At 47.6% G+C, this 17,170-nt stretch overlaps 1 protein-coding gene across 1 annotated transcript in view; it reads left to right on the top strand.

The window, feature by feature from the left end:
- Positions 1 to 17,170, top strand: part of AP3B2 (adaptor related protein complex 3 subunit beta 2) — an 80,351-nt gene that overhangs the window by 42,547 nt on the left and 20,634 nt on the right. Inside the window, 7 exon segments of the mRNA XM_082198335.1 lie at positions 4,175 to 4,307; positions 4,915 to 5,024; positions 5,151 to 5,327; positions 10,783 to 10,969; positions 11,941 to 12,059; positions 13,359 to 13,415; positions 15,353 to 15,464. Of these exon segments, the coding sequence (XP_082054461.1) occupies positions 4,175 to 4,307; positions 4,915 to 5,024; positions 5,151 to 5,327; positions 10,783 to 10,969; positions 11,941 to 12,059; positions 13,359 to 13,415; positions 15,353 to 15,464 (895 nt within the window).

The raw sequence follows: 17,170 nt of genomic DNA, 5'->3' as shown, positions 1-17,170 counted from the left end.
CATCCTCAGTGTCAAAACCTAGTTTCTAACCCACAGGAAGGTCAAACCACATCACCCGCCCAAAACAAGCCATCACTATTTTAAAACGTCTTCTCGCATTGCATTCTGTAACCCAGTTAAGATGGAGCATTTGACTTTAAATTGGGTTTTTGTTTGAATGCCACTGAATTCATCAACCCATATTATCGCATCCAGTTTTAAAATTCAAGAATTACATTACACAAAGGCCCCATTTGTACTGTACATTAAAAAGTGATATCCTGCTTTAAATGCATACTGTGGATGCGGTGTGAGAGTTCATCTGATCCAGTGTATTGATTCCGGCAGTGACCAGCTAAAATCCACAAAATATTTTGTTTTTTAAACTACCCTTAAAATAATTATTAAAACCACAAATAAAATCATTAACACTTCAAAAACTAAGACAGACAACTAAATTACATGTCTTTGTAATCTTGGTGAATTAAAAAAAAACTTTCCGCTTGCATCTAAAGTGAGGGGTACCTGGCTAATGGCAACAGGCATGGAGTTCCAAATATCAATTTCTTGCAAATCTGGAAGAGCGTTGTGTGGCACTCGTAAAAGTGCAGGTTCTGCAGATCAAGGCAATGGACTGGGCACACATGGGGCAAGATGCTGTCTTAAGTAAATTGGTCCCAAGCTAAGCTGCAAAGGGAGATATATATATATATATATATATATATATATATATAGTAAAACCTTGAACTTGGCCCAGTAACACTGACAGCTAGTGCAGCTGTTTGAGAAGAGGCATTATATGCTGGCAGAATTTCAATCCTGCCCGCATTCTGTGCTAACTGCAGCTTCCAGATCAACTTCAAGGGAAGCCCCACATAGAATGCACTGCAGTAATCCAGTCTTGAAGTTACCAGTGGCTAAACTGCTATGACCAAGGTATCCCAGTCCAGGAACAGTCACAACTGCTTTACCATCCCAAGATAAACTAGCTATGCCTTGTTGTTTGTCCCCAGCATCCTATAATCACAGGGCAGACTGCTTCAAATCAAGAAGTTTCTGTTTTTCTGGTTTAAAGGGTTGTGAATGAGGTCATTAGAAAGAGACTTTGGTGACAAGGGGGCTTTGTTTTTGACACATTAGGGGAGGCTGTACAGTTTCATTAGCTGAGTCTCCTGGAAGTCACAGAAATGCGGCTTAAGGAAGGAGAAAAGGGTAGAATTCTTGGAGCTGTATCCCAGCTGTTGTGATTCCAAAGTTTATCTTAAAGACCACTAAAGGTGCCCTTAATCTAGCTGTCCTTGAACAGGGGTTGACTTCTGTTCTATTTTTGCAACTCTCTAATTTATTTGCTTTTCTTTGCTAATAATAATAATAATAATAATAATAATAATAATAATAATAATAATAATTTTTATTTATATCCCGCCCTCCCTAGCCGAAGCCGGACTCAGGGCGGCAAACAACAATAAAATAGTACAACATTCTAAAATCATTTCATTATAAAATTAATTAATTAATAGCAGGTGTGGGGAACCTTTGGCCCTCTAGGCGTTGCTGAACTACAACTCCCATCAGCAGCAGCAAGCATGGCCAGTGGCCAGGGATGACAAGAGCAACATCTGGAGAGCTTAAGGTTCCCCATGCCTGGGAGAGGAAGAGTGTGAGAGAGCTCTAGAGCACAATTCATGCACGTTATAAGGAATAAGAAACTAGATATGGACATATAGTATATAGGAGAGGAAATGAAGACCGGGGGGGGGGGGGTAGCCTGCATATTTTACAGTGACTTTTCAACCAGTATAATGCCATGTGCCTTACTGAATGGGCATTGCCAGTGTAACTACATACCCATAAAGGAAACTCTAATAAGTTGGCTAGGAAACAAAGGAAGACGCCTTATAACAGCTCAGATAGTTTTGTCCTATTTAGTCCAGCGCAGACTGTTATTTTTATTTATTTAATTTATACCCCACCTTTCCTTCCAAAGGAGCCCAGGGTAGCAAACAAGAAGTGATTAAACCATAAAAGAAACATTTAAAATAATGTGCAAACTTTAAAACAAATGCAGATGGGGAAAGATCTCTGCTGAAAAAGTTGTTGGGAGTGGAAGGTATCCAGTAGACACTGAAAAGGCAACAGAGATGGTGTCTGTCTAATGTGCCAGGGGATAGAATTTCAGAGGCCGCCTGGGACTCTAGTGACACAGATGGATCCAGGAGCTCCTCCAGACTGCAGACCTGCTTTAATGGGGAGTACGACCCCATCCACAGCTGGAAATTGACTCATTATCATGGTTTGGGTATTGCCTGCCCACAGCATCTCCATCTTGCCAGGATTCAGCCCCTTAACCGGCCATCATCCAGCCCACCACTTCACACCCATTCCTGATTCAAACAGAAGTAGAGCTAGGTCATCAGCAGCATGTGGATGAGATCTCATCCTAAATCTCCTGATGACCAATCCCAGCAGCTTCATATAGATGTTAAAACAGCTCTGGTAAAAAGGATGGTACCTTCCGCACCCCAAAGCACAGCTGCCAGGGGGGCAAGATATAAGTACATTTCTGAGCACAATTCGAAGTGTTGGTGCTGACCTTTAAAGCCCTAAACGGCCTCGGTCCAGTATATCTGAAGGAGCGTCTCCACCACTATTGTTCTACCCGGATACGGAGGTCCAGCACCGAGGGCCTTCTGACAGTTCCCTCACTGCGAGAAGCCAAGTTACAGGGAACCAGGCAGAGGGCCTTCTCGGTAGTGGCGCCCTCCCTGTGGAACGCCCTCCCACCAGATGTCAAAGAGAACAACAACTACCAGACTTTTAGAAGATATCTGAAGGCAGCCCTGTTTAGGGAAGCTTTTAATGTTTGATGTATTACGGTATTTTAATATTTTTTGGAAGCTGTCCAGAGTGGCTGGGGAAGCCCAGCCAGATGGGTGGGGTATAAATAATAAATTATTATTATTATTATTATTATTATTATTATTATTATTATTATTACCCAGTCCTATTCACCCTGGAGATAGGATTGGAACTACTGTGGAGGAGTGCCTCCAGTACCCACCCCTCTCAGTTGGCTCAGAAGGGTACCATGGCCAATGCTCCTCTGAGAGATTAAGCAAGAAAAAGAGGGTTGCATTCTCCTAATAAATGTCATCCCATTCAGGCCCATTCAGCCCCATAACCCAACCTGAACCCAGAGTGAAAAGGTTCAAGAAAATCTGTTGCGTCTAAGAGCACCTGCAATTGCTACTCCGCAACCTTCTGGATCACCTCCTCTGAAAAGCTGGCATTTGTGGCCGGGCAGTAGTTGTCACAAGTTTTTTCCAAAGTGGTTGGATGGTCATCTTTCAGGATAGCCAGGACCACTTCCTCCCGCAAGGATGCATTGACCACACACTGTGTCTACTCAGACATGCCCGCTTGTTGTTGTTTCGTCGTTTAGTCGTGTCCGACTCTTCGTGACCCCCTGGACCAGAGCACACCAGGCACTCCTGTCTTCCCCTGCCTCCCGCAGTTCAGTCAAACTCATGCTGGTAGCTTCAAGAACACTGTCCAACCATCTCATCCTCTGTCGTCCCCTTCTCTTTGTGCCCTCCATCTTTCCCAACATCAGAGTCTTTTCCAGGGAGTCTTCTCTTCTCATGAGGTGGCCAAAGTATTGGAGCCTCAGCTTCAGGATCTGTCCTTCCAGTGAGCACTCAGGGCTGATTTCCTTAAGAATGGATAGATTTGATCCTCTTGCAGTCCATGGGACTAGCTTTAATAAGCCAAGAGGCAAAGGGTTCGAGGAGACCCTTTCCTGGGTGACATGAATGAACCTTGTGCACCTCACAGGCCACGTCAACTGAAACTGATCCCAGGAAGTTTGCAGGTGCTGCACTCAGTGTGGATGTGGTACCAAGATTGTTATGAAGTCAAGCAGCCTTACCCACAAAGTACTTGTAAAAAAAAAATCATAGCGGGCTTCCGACCGGCAGCTGTGCTCCAAGGTCTCAGGCTAGGGTATTCTCCCTCACCTGAATACAGGAAGGTTCTGCATGCACAACATGAGCTTTGCCACTGAGCTATGGTCCCTCCCATTAATAATTATGGTGCATTTGAGGGCTAGCATGCAGCCCGCATGGCACAGGTCCAGCCACACCCATCTCCGCATGGGCATTCCCAGACAGCTCCTTGTGTCTTTTTGTTCCCGCAGACTTACATCCGGAGCATGGACAAAGACTTCGTGGCAGCCACCATCCAGGCCATTGGCCGTTGCGCCACCAACATTGGCAAAGTGCGTGACACATGTCTCAATGGCCTTGTGCAGCTGCTGTCCAACCGAGATGGTGAGAGCCCTTTTTCAGTGCGGTATAGCTAGGAAAATAGGGGCGTGTGGTCCAGAGGGTGGTGGCTTGAAACCCAAGAGCTCATTTCTTAGTATACACGTTGGCATATACCGTATTTTTTGCACCATAACACTCACTTTTTTCCTCCTAGAAAGTAAGGGGAAATGTCTGTGTGTGTTATGGAGGAAATGCCTACGGATTTTCCTCCTCTAAAAACTACGTGCGTGTTATGGTCGGGTGCGTGTTATAGAGCGAAAAATACGGTAGTTTGTGAAATTTTTATTGGAGCAGAACTATGTGGAGCACTGAAGCTCTACCTTATGGCTGTGAGATGGGCTACTCACCCCTGAGATTGCCCAGGGCACAGTCATAAGATCTACAAACTTGGTTGCTTTTGTTGGAAGTTTTTAATCGGAGGCTGGAAGGCCACCTATCAGGGTTCCTGTAGGAGTGGATTTCCTGTTTCAGCAGAGAGTTGGACCACATTCTCTTTGAGGTCCCTTTCAGCTCTATGATTCTACAAAAGGAACATTGCCACTGGGGAGATGAGCGGCAGATTGAGCATCCTTGCATACAGCCTTAACACTTTCCCCATCCTGTTACTTAGAGCTGGTTGTGGCCGAGTCCGTGGTTGTCATTAAGAAACTCCTGCAGATGCAGCCGTCTCAGCACAGCGAGATCATCAAGCACATGGCCAAGCTGACCGACAACATCCAGGTGGGGGCCTGAGCTGGCAGAAGATGCTCTCCTGATGGGTGGGCTCTGATGAGGAAAGGGTGGGGGGAGTGGGAAAGGCTGATTCGGGATCTCAAGAGGAGATGCAGTGCTGTTTCTTGTGCATAGGTACCCATGGCTCGTGCCAGCATCTTATGGCTGATCGGCGAGTACTGTGAGCATGTGCCCAAGATTGCCCCTGATGTGCTGCGTAAGATGGCCAAGTCCTTCACCAGCGAGGAGGACATTGTGAAGCTGCAGGTCATCAACTTGGCAGCCAAGCTTTACCTGACCAACTCCAAGCAGGTAAAGGTCTTTCCTAGGAGTGGCAGCTTTCCCGTTGAATGCAATTAGCGGGGTGGGTAGGATTGCTGTCTGCATGCCAAGGGCACATATTTAATATACTGTAACTGGTTACAGTATATACAGTATATGCTGTGGGTTAGAAGGTTGATGGTTGCTGATCAGAAGATAGGTGGTTCGAATCCCCGTGACAGGGTGAGCTCCCGTTGTTTGGTCCCTGCTCCTGCCAACCTAGCAGTTCGAAAGCACGTCAAAGTGCAAGTAGATAAATAGATGCCGCTCCGGCGGGAAGGTAAACGGCATTTCCGTGCACTGCTCTCGTTCGCCAGAAGAGGCTTAGTCATGCTGGCCACATGACCCGGAAGCTGTACACCGGCTCCCTCGGCCAATAAAGCGAGATGAGCGCCACTACCCCAGAGTCGGCCGCGACTGGACCTAATGGTCAGGGGTCCCTTTACCCTTTACCTCTGGTTTTGTGCTGAAGGTGTTAATCATCTCAAGGCAGAGGAACTTTGGACTTGGGGCTGGGGCAAATGTGGCCCTCCAAGCCTCTACTTGGCCCTCAAAACTCTCCAGTAGCCCTGCTTCACATATGCGTTGAGTGTTTTGCCTTCGTGGAATCCTATAATGTCTCTTGCTTGCCTAGATAGGGGACGAAGGTGTCTGAGGGAGGGAGGGAGGGTGGGCAGGCCACAGAGTCTTAACTGACTTGGGGAGTTCACCTCTCCAGAGCTGGAGATGAAGCCTGGGACTCATTTTGCCACTGTGCTTCTGAGATGCTCTAAGCACCTCTGGAGCGCAGCTCCGAAACAAGCCCCAGCCAGTTAAGTTTTAACACACATATGTTATTTATGTATTATTTCAGAACATCTCTCTCCCACCTTTCTCAGCATAAACAGATTTACCAATTCTCTAGCGACTGAATGTGTGTGATAGAAATAATGAAAACCCACACATCCAGCGGCTGTAAAAACAGCAAGAGTGGCATTAAAATATAATTTGTGCAAAAACACAGGAAAATAATGTGGCACCAAAAAGTAGGTCCCAGGTGAGTTCCATAAGAAGGGCAACCCACAATCAGTGGGGCTACAGTCAGGGGGCTGTCACCAAGAAGGTCCTACCTTTGGTCTATCTGTTTCCGCTGGGGCCATTCCTCCTCTCTCCCGGCTCCACCCAAAAGGGGGGTTGCACCAAACACAGAGAAGCAAGAAGAACTGAAGCTTCAGAACGGTGCTGGTTTTCGAAAGACATCCATCTTTTTTTATATAAATTGGTTTCTACACATACACACACACCATTCCTTCCAGGCAAGCAAGAAGCATTGTTCAAGTATGGGGATACATTCCAGCCAGGGAATACGCATGAGGAGGGTGTGTCCAGGATAGTGTTCCAAGGGCCAGTTAGAGAGGCTTGGAGGGCCACATTTGGCTTCCAGGTCTGAGATTCCCCACCCCTGAGCTAAGTTCATAGTAGACCCATTGAAATTAGTGAATCTAAGGCGGCCATGCCAATTTATTTGGACACCAAAAAACTGATCCGACTGTGTGGACTGACTTGTGTTTGTGTTGTGGGGGGAGCAAAAGGCAAAGGGCATGCCCCATAGGTGCAAGAATTCACTTGAGCGCCATATTTTTAATATTCAGTTGGAAGCCGCCCAGAGTGGCTGGGGAGACGCAGCCAGATGGGCAGGGTATAAATAATATTATATTATTATTATTATTATTATTATTATTATTATTATTATTATTATTATTTATTTATTTATTATTATTTTCTGTTATGCCCCTATTTTATTTTAACATACTTCTTAATGCTGAAATAGGCTTCTAAGAAATTTGCAAGGTAAAAAAACCAGTCGCACCAACATTAAAATTTAAATATTCATAATTAAAATACTCAATGAAGCAATCCCATGAATACATCTTTTTTTAAAGCGCCCTTTTTGCTGTAGTTCTGTATTGGTTTGTTTTCTGCCTCCGGCCTAAGAGACTGTTGGGGAGGCCACTGGCTTGCCCAACTCTTTGCCAGGGCCCAGTTCCTCTTGTGCAATGCGGTCTTCTAGGATGGTTGTTGCCACTGATGCTGCTACTGCCCAGGAGGACCCGGAGGGGTGCAGAGTTCTTTTTAACATTTTTTTTTAAAAAAAATTATCCTTTCCCTTTAGATTTTTTATATATGGGGGTGGGATGGATGTTTGGGTGGGCTTGGGAATTTGTTAGATTTTGATGAATTTGTAATTTTTGCAGTTTTTATTTTCTGGGTTGTTTTTGTTTTTTGTTTTTTTTGTTTTAAGGTTTTATTGTTTTAGGCTGCGAAAGAATAACATTAATTGCCATCATTGGAGGCTACTATGAGGCCTGGGATTGCTACCGTGGAGGGGCGAGGGAGGTATGGCGGTGGGGGCAGATGTTATAGGCGAAGGGTATCGAGATATGGATACGCTCGTACCCCTTCCAATCTGCGCCCCATCCCGAGGGACGAGGGTAGGGTGAGCAAGGATTACTCACCTCCGTCACTGGTGCTGTGCAATGCCAGGTCTATAGGCAATTAAACCGCCACCCTGCGAGATTTCTTTATCTCGCAGGGGGTCGACCTGGCTTGTGTGACGGAGACCTGGGTGCACGAAGGGGCAACAGTTACCTTACGAGAGATGGCGCCCCAGGGTTTCTCCGTCCTCCACCAGTTGCGGACTGTGGGCCGGGGGGAGGGGTGGCATTATTAATCCAGGAAGATTGTCCTTTCAGGGCTCTACCATCGCCATCGATCCCCGGCATTGAATGTGTTGGCCTAGTGTGGGGCTCCGAGGAGAGCTTGGCTGTCTGGCTGGTGTACCGGCCACCTAGCGCACCAGCAGCCACCCTGTCAGGCCTATTGGAGGCGGTGGTCGGCTGGGCCTTGGAGTTCCCTAACCTATTGGTATTGGGGGACTTTAACATCCATGCTAATGCCACTCCCTCCTCACAGGCTCTGGACCTGGTGTCTTCCATGGTGACACTAGGGCTCTCCCAGTTTGTTTCGGGCCCCACACATCAAGCAGGCCACACGCTGGATTTGATCTTTGGCGTAGGTATAGATGTGATCATGTCTCCTTCGATGAAGGTGCCATGGTCTGATCACTACGCTCTGAAAGCCAGGATTGACTTTCCACCCCCACCCTGCTTAGGTGGCGAGCCGATTTGGGCTCGCCCGCAGAGGCTGATGGACCCTGATAGATTCCGCCAAGCCTTGCGGGACCTTGCTCCCCCTGGCGACTCATTGACTGAGCTTGTTGAGGGCTGGAATACCCAGCTCCTGGCAGCCATTGATGAGATTGCACCTAAGCGCCCTCTGCGACCCAGCAGAAACCGGGCTCCCTGGTTTACTGAGGAGCTTCGGAAAATGAAGCGGGACCTCAGACGGCTAGAGCGAGTATGGTGGGGTGCCCGTGACGGAGCCTCAAGAACATCTTATAGGGCTTTTATGAAAACCTACGAGATGGCGGTGAAGGCTACTAAGAAGTCATACTTCTCAGCCTCCATTGCATCCGCTAGCTCTCGCCCAGCGCAATTATTTAGTATAATCAGGTCTTTAACGTCCCTTGAGGGACAGCCAAATTTAAATAACAATTTGACACACAGCTGTGAGGCATTTGGGAGCTTTTTTGCGGAGAAGGTCTTGTTGCTCCGCCATGACCTCCCTGCCAATTTGGATACAATAAAGGAACTGGAGGCCCCTCGACTGTCCTTGGGTCCAGTATTGGACCACTTCGACCAGATATCCCCAGTCGATGTGGACAGACTCCTCCGAGCTGGAAAGCCCACCACCTGTCCTCTCGACCCGTGCCCGTCTTGGCTGATTAGAGCGTGTCCAGACGAGGTGCGGGCCCTCCTGGGGAATATCATCAATTTGTCCCTTGGCACGGGGACATTCCCAGGGGAACTGAAGGAGGCGGTGGTGCGCCCGCTCTTAAAGAAAACATCATTAGATACTTTAGATCTATCCAATTACCGCCCGGTTTCGAATCTTCCGTTCCTGGGTAAGGTGATTGAGAGAGCGGTTGCTGAACAGCTTGGTGGGTTTCTGGATGAAACATCAGCTTTGGATCCATTCCAGTCCGGCTTCTGCGCTGGTCATGGGACTGAGACGGCTCTGGTTGCCCTAACAGATGATCTTCGTAGACAGCTGGATCGAGGCGGGTCGGGGCTGCTGATTCTTCTAGACCTGTCAGCAGCTTTCGACATGGTCGGTCACGAACTTCTGGACCACCGCCTTGCCGACGTGGGGATCCAGGGCACAGTCCTTCAATGGCTGCGCTCGTTTCTCTCTGGTCGGGGACAGAGGGTGGCGCTTGGGGGGGAATTGTCATTGCGCCACTCCTTGGTGTGTGGAGTGCCTCAGGGTGTGATTCTCTCCCCGATGCTTTTCAACATCTTTATGCGCCCCCTCGCCCTGCTTGTTCGGAGTTTTGGGCTGGGTTGCCATCAGTATGCCGATGACACCCAACTCTATCTGTTGATGGATGGCCATCCTAACTTCGAAGACAGAGGTCCTGTGGCTGGGACGGGGTGATATGGGATTGGGGGGGCAACTCCCATCTCTTGCAGGGGCGCAATTAGTGCCAGCACCGTCCGTTAAGAGTTTGGGTGTAATCTTCGACACCTCCCTTTCCATGGAGGCGCAGATTGCAGCTATAACAAAGGCGGCATTTTTCCATCTCCTCCAAGCTAAGCAGTTGGCTCCTTACCTCTCTCGCCCTGACCTAGCCACTGTGATCCACGCGGCGGTCACCTCCAGACTGGATTATTGTAACTCGCTCTACGTGGGGCTGCCCTTGAGACTGACCCAGAAACTCCAGCGGGTGCAGAATGCTGCAGCGAGACTCCTTACGAGGTCTTCGCTGCGAGATCACATTCACCCGGTGCTATACCAGCTGCACTGGCTCCCAGTGGAGTACAGGATCAGGTTTAAGGTGCTGGTTTTAACCTTTAAAGCCCTATACGGCCTAGGACCCTCGTACCTACGGGACCGCCTCTCCTGGTATGCCCCACAGAGAAACTTACGGTCTTCAAATAAAAACATCTTGAAGGTCCCAGGCCACAGAGAAGTTAGGCTGGCCTCAACTAGAGCCAGGGCTTTTTCGGCTGTGGCTCCGATCTGATGGAACACTCTGTCACAAGAGACCAGGGCCCTGCGGGACTTGACATCTTTCCGCAGGGCCTGCAAGACAGAGCTGTTCCACCAGGCCTTTGGCCAGGGCACAGCCTGACTCACTCCCTCGGCAATCTTCGCGGAGCTCTGGCCCAATGGTTGCCAGTGGCTTGAATTAATTAATTTTATAATGAATGATTTTAGAGTGTTGTTTATGCTGTACTTTTGTGCTGTTTTATTGTTGTTAGCCGCCCTCAGCCCGGCTCCGGCTGGGGAGGGCGGGATATAAATAAAATTTATTATTCTTTATTATTATTATTCTCTGCTACAGAGCAAACTGCTGACCCAGTATGTGCTGAACCTGGCCAAGTACGACCAGAATTACGACATCCGGGACCGTGCCCGCTTCATCCGCCAGCTCATTGTGCCCACCGAGAAGAGTGGGGCCCTCAACAAGTACGCCAAGAAGCTCTTCCTGGCCCAAAAGCCCGCCCCAATCTTGGAGTCCTCTTTCAAAGGTAGAGTGAGGAGCCACGTATAAAAGGAGCAGCCGAGGGAACAGGTCATGGGTGTGTTGATGGTAGCACAGCAGGGAGAAATCGGTTCTCACTCAGAATTAACCTACAAGTTATATAAACAGAATTTATAGATGGATAAATGAGTAAGTTAATTTGGAATATGCAGAAAATATAAAAAATTAAGGAATCGCAGAAAGTGGGGGAGGGAAGTCGAGTTTCAAAATGTTAAAATAATTGTAAAATTATTGGGTTAAACCACAGAGCTTAGGACTTGCTGATCAGAAGGTTGGCGGTTCGAATCCCTGTGATAGGGTGAGCTTCTGTTGCTCGGACCCTGCTCCTGCCAACCTAGCAGTTCGAAAGCACGTCAAAGTGCAAGTAGATAAATAGGTACCGCTCCAGAGGGAAGGTAAACGGCGTTTCCGTGCGCTACTCTGGTTCGCCAGAAGTGGTTTAGTCATGCTGGCCACATGACCCAGAAGCAGTACACCGGCTTCCTCGGTCAATAAAGCGAGATGAGCACCGCAACCCCAGAGTCGGTCACGACTGGACCTAATGGTCAGGGGTCCCTCTACCTTTACCTATAAAATTGAAAATCATTTATAGTTAGCCAACCAAGAGGGGTGTTTGGTGATGTTGCCTAGCAACTGGCATGATCCTTGCTGAGGTAACGCGTGCTCTGATTGGTTGTGTAATTCTGTGGGAGTTTCCTCCCCCCCCCCGCAAGTGTAGTTGTTGAACGTCTCCATGCTATGAATAAGGCATGTAAATAAAATGAACCCCCTCTGTTTGTTTCTCCTCATATTTTATACTGTTTTTGACCAGTTTAAAGTATCATCACGATTTATGTTCTCTCTGGGCTCCACCTGCTTTACTCAAATCACTCTGCCTAACGAAGGGACACGGGGGGCAGGGAGGCGGCGCTGTTGGGTGGGCCTGTGCAGATGCTGATGCTTTGCTGCTCCTTGCAGACCGTGACCACTTCCAGCTGGGCTCGCTTTCCCACCTCCTCAATGCCAAGGCCGTAGGCTACCAGGAGCTCCCGGACTGGCCCAGCGAAGCTCCCGACCCATCTGTGCGCAACGTGGAGGTATTGGCTTCCCCTCTGCCCAGGAGTAATGGGAAAGCTGGTGTTTCTCTGAGAAACATTGTGAAATGGCTTGCCAGCCCTTTGCACCCAAAAGGGAGTCACCAGCCCTTTCTGACAATGACTGCCAAGGCAATGGCCTTGCCTGCCCTGCCTTCCTTACAATGGTTATAGTAGTAGTAGTAGTAGTAGTAGTAGTAGTAGTAGTAGTACAGGTGAAACTCAAAAAATTAGAATATCATGGAAAAGTTCATTTATTTCAATAATTCAACTTAAAAGGTGAAACTAATATATGAGATTGACTCATGACACGCAAAGCGAGATGTGCTTCCACTTCTCAGAGGTCCAATCTTGCTCCATTTGCAATCCTTGTTTTGCTGATGTCCTTGAATATTCTAATTTTCTGAGATGGTTAATTTGGGGTTTTCACCAGCTGTACACCATGATCATCACAATTATAGCAAATATAGGCTTGGCATATCTCGCTTTGCACGAATCTATCTCATGTATTAGTTTCACCTTTCAAGTTGAATTACGGAAATAAAGGAAACTTTTCCACGATATGCTAATTTTTCAAGTTTCACCTGTATAACAAATCAAGGCTTGACATATCTTACTTTGCATGTCATGAGTTGATCTCATATATTAGTTTCAACTTTTAAGTTGAATTACTGAAATAAATGAACTTTTCCATGATATTCTAATTTTTCGAGTTTCACCTGTAGTAGTAGTACAATTTTTCTAGAAAAAGAGGTGCCGGAACTCGCCAAGAATGCCCCCTTTGTTCTCTTAGAATGGCAATGTGCCCACCTGAAAGTTCTGGCGAGTTCCAGCTGAAAAAAGTTTTTGTTGTTGTTCCTGCTGCTGCCCCAGCCACTCTGGGTGGCTCTCAACAAAATATTAAAAACACAATAAAGCACCAGCCATCGAAAACAAGCCTTCAGATGTCTTCTAAAAGTCAAATAGTGGTTAATCTGTTTGACATCTGATGGGAGGGCATTCCACAGGGAGGACCCCACCACCGTGAAGGCCCTTGAATGTGGGCCACTCTGATGGTGGACCTCCCATAGGCCAAGGGTAGGGAACCATTGGTAGCCCTCCAGAAGCTGCTGAACTGCAACTCCTGTCCACCCCAGCAGGCATGGCCAATGGTGAATGGGAATTGTAGTCAGGAACATCTGGAGGGTTCATCACAGCTGCCACAGGCATCTGGTTGGCCATTGTTTTGGGCTTGGTGGGTCTTTAGCTTGATCCAGCTCTTGTGAGTCTTACCCACCCCCCTGCTTTTTCGCCCCTCCTCAGGAAGAGTCAGTCGGCCCCATGGAAAGCAACATTGGGCTGCTGGGCGAGCGGATAGAGGTGGTGTTTGCTGGTGCAGTGATGTTCTTCCCCTCTTGCTCTCATGCTGCTATTTCCTTCCTCTTCCTCCTCCTTCAGTTTTCTTCTCTGCACTGTAGCTCTGACTGTGTGTGCAGTGTGTTCAAACTAACCTTTAATTGACCAGTTAGGACTAATGGATTGATATGCCTTTTGATCAGCTAAAGATCGCCCCTTTCAAAAACAGCAGGTGGGAAACACAATCTTAGCAAAGGTATTCTCATGTTCTCTCTCACCTGGGAGGGAATGCTTTTTCTGAGATGGTGACTTCCATGATGTGTGTGCATTTATTTTTTTTGCTGCAGAACTGTTTGGTTTTACCCCAGTGCAAATCTAACCCAATTTTAAGGAATCCGTTGAACAGCTAAGCTGCATTTAACTGGGTGACAGATTGCCTTGAGGCTTTCAAACAATTCTGCCGTCTCCAGAAGTGTAAGCCAGCAGGGTCAGGTGATATATGGTCCAGTACTGGGTGTAGATCAGCTGGGAGCGGGGGACTCATTTCAAGGCCTTACTCTACCATGGAACTTGCTACAGCTTCCTTCCCTTGGATGGAACCTACTTCACTGCGTTGCTGTGAGGAGAAAATAGAATCAACTCGTGTTTGCTACTCTAAAGTGGAGGGAAGATAGGATGCAAAACCTCTAGGTACATGTACAGTGGTACCTCGGGTTACATACGCTTCAGGTTTCATATGCTTCAGGTTACAGACTCCGCTAACCCAGAAATAGAACCTCGGGTTAAGAACTTTGCTTCAGGATGAGAACAGAAATCGTGCTCTGGCGGCGCGGCAGCAGCAGGAGGCCCCATTAGCTAAAGTGGTGCTTCAGGTTAAGAACAGTTTCAGGTTAAGAACGGACCTCTAACGAATTAAGTACTTAACCTGAGGTACCACTGTACACATGTCTTCTTCTGGCCATCTCACCAGAGGAGGCCTTAGGGAAAGGCTATAACTTTCTGTGCAGAATGACCCAGATTTAGTCCTTGCCATTTCCTGTTAAAAGGGTCAGGTTGCAGGTTTTGAGGAAGATTTTGGACAGCTGCAGTCAGTCACAGGAGATGTAGTACTTTGATCTTGGTGTAATATGCAAGTTCCTGCGTTGCACCAGAACCTGGACAGGCTGTGCTTTGCTGCAGCGATTCCCGCCTGGATATTATCATCACCATCAGTTTATTGATATACCACTTTTTAGCTAAGGCCCCCAAAGCAGTGAACAGATTAAGAGAAAAGAAAATATGGTAAAGCTGCAGTCAATACACAAGTACAGTAAATCAATAAAAATATAAAGTAGCAAAAACCCAGGTGGATCATGAACCATGCTCTGTGCATTCGTGAATTGGATTTGTGCTGCCACTGCAAATGCTAGCACAAACAACAGGCTTCTCCCTGGAAACAACTGCAGTTGTGGCAAAGTTCTTGCAGTTGCTGTCCACGAGTGGGACTCGCTGGCTCAACCTGTGAATTTCCTGCCATAGAGCCATGCGCGCTTTGAGTGCATCAAGCAGGATTCCAAAAACCTTGACTCATCTTGGCTCACCCTTCTGAGGGCTGCTCCATACAAGGCTATATTCCTACATGGATATCAACGCCATGTGGAAAGTGCACATCATATGCCATGTGCATGCAGCAACTGCATGCGTCTCTGTTTCACCTTGTGCACACATGGCATTAAACAACCTGCCTTCAGTTGCAGCAAATAAGCACATTGCATGCTACAGTGTGACATTGCACACTTATTTTTTATTTTGTCTGATGCAGGAAAAAAATTAACTCCCTTTGGTATGATGTGAATCTAAGTCTCTCATTCTTTCAGGCTGCTCTTTCTGGTCCCATTTCATTCACATGCAGGCCTTTTTAATGTGCTCACTTCTGTGTAGTGAAATTTCTCTCTCTCTCTCTCTTTCTCTGCTCTGGCCAGGTTCCAGAATGGACCAAGTGCACTAGCCGCGAGAAGAGGAAGGATAAAGTTGAGAAGCCCTTCTATTCTGATTCAGAGGGAGAGTCCGGGGCAACAGAATCTGCTGACAGTGGTGAGAGGAGAAGGGGGCCATTGCTCAGGGTTAGAATACTTGCTTTGCATGCAGAAAGTCCCAGTTTCAGTCTGACATATTTGAGTTTCAAAGAGATAAGATAGCAGGTGACAGGGAAAACCTGTATCTGAGACTATGAAGAGCTGGCAGTGATGAACTAGCTCAGGCATAGGCAAACTCAGCCCTCCAGATGTTTTGGGACTACAACTCCTATCATCTCTAGCTAATAGGACCAGTGGTCGGGGATGGTGGGAGTTGTAGTCCCAAAACATCTGGAGGGCCGGGTTTGCCTATGACTGAGCTAGCTAGATGAATCCATCTGATCTGCTATAAGGTAGCTTGCTGTATTCCAGCAGTTTTCACTAGTTTGTAATGGTCAAACACCACCAGCACACAAACACTAGAGGGTGCAGATTTCTTCAGTCAAATGCAAGCACTTCCCAGACTTTAATTAATACTGTCTTGTGTGTTGCCTATCAGTGGAAGTGGGTGATCAAGCTTAAACCAGCAGCTCTGACATGCGAGAAGTTTGGAATTCTGAAATCACCACAGCTTCTGCATGTGGGCAGCACGTACCATGTTGGGCTCCACTCTTAAAGGGAAGGGACGTAGTATTGGTGTTTTGCAGCTTTTTGACCTGTGGCAGGACCTTAGCAGAGTATGCGCAGAGTTCACGAAAGCAATCGATTGCAGGCAGGATGGACGAAGAGGAACCAGTAACTTGTTACTTGTAGGTGTTTATTATATACAGTGGACTTCAAGTTACTATTTACAGGAACAGAACAGAACACGGATCTTTAACTAGCTCTCTCACCACACGACTCTCACACTAACTCTTAACTCTCAACACTCTACTAAGACATTCCAGTCTGTAGGCCATAAATCATTATTCCTTTGAGTGAGCTTGACCAATGAGGGAGCTGTCTCCAGGTCTCTATATCTCTAGGCAGATTTTACTCCTTTACAATGTCTTGGCTGTCAGCCAAACTCCTAATTGACTGTGTGTGAAGCTGCACGTATTCAGATTCCCAGCACGTAGTTCAGTGGTAGAGCACATGGCTTTGCAGGCAAAGGGTCACAGGTTCAATCCCTTGCCTGAAACCCTGGAGAGCCTGCTACTGGTCCATGTACTGAGCTACTTGAACCCAAAAGTCCGACTTGGTGTAAGGTAGACAAAGGAAGACCAAGGAAAGGAGCTGGGCACCTGGGCCACTGAGGATGCAGGCCAGTTGCCAGTAGCTATTTTGAGAATTAGTTGGATTGCCTATGGGACACAAGGATGGCCCATAGTAGTGCAGTGGTGGCTAGTCCATTAGGGCAAGTGGGGCAATGTCCCACCAACCTCAGTCTGCCCTCAGCTAGCCCCCACCTACCTATTTACAGCTAGTCCCAGGGACGGCCCTGCCTGTCATCTTCCCCTTGCTTCGTCTCGGAGGATGACGGGAGCAAAACTAGAATCGGTTGGCTCTGCCTGTCATTAGTCCTGACACCCTGCCTTCCAGCCACCCCACCAGTCTCAATGGGCACCAGCTACTGCTGTGGGTGTTCTAACACAAGGTGCACCCAGCTGCAATGTCTACGAGAATGTGAACGACTTCCGTGCAACAGGGAGGCAGGGTCTTTTCTGTGGTGGTGCCCCATGTTTGTGGAATTCCATCTCCTAAAACAAGACTGGGGAAACTCAGGCCTGCGAGCCAATTGCAGCC

This window comes from Podarcis vaucheri, assembly GCF_965113315.1.
Source record: "Podarcis vaucheri genome assembly, chromosome: 14".
Lineage (NCBI taxonomy): Eukaryota > Metazoa > Chordata > Lepidosauria > Squamata > Lacertidae > Podarcis > Podarcis vaucheri.
Note: the sequence above shows the minus strand (reverse complement) of the source record. Positions and strands in the feature narration are given on the sequence as shown.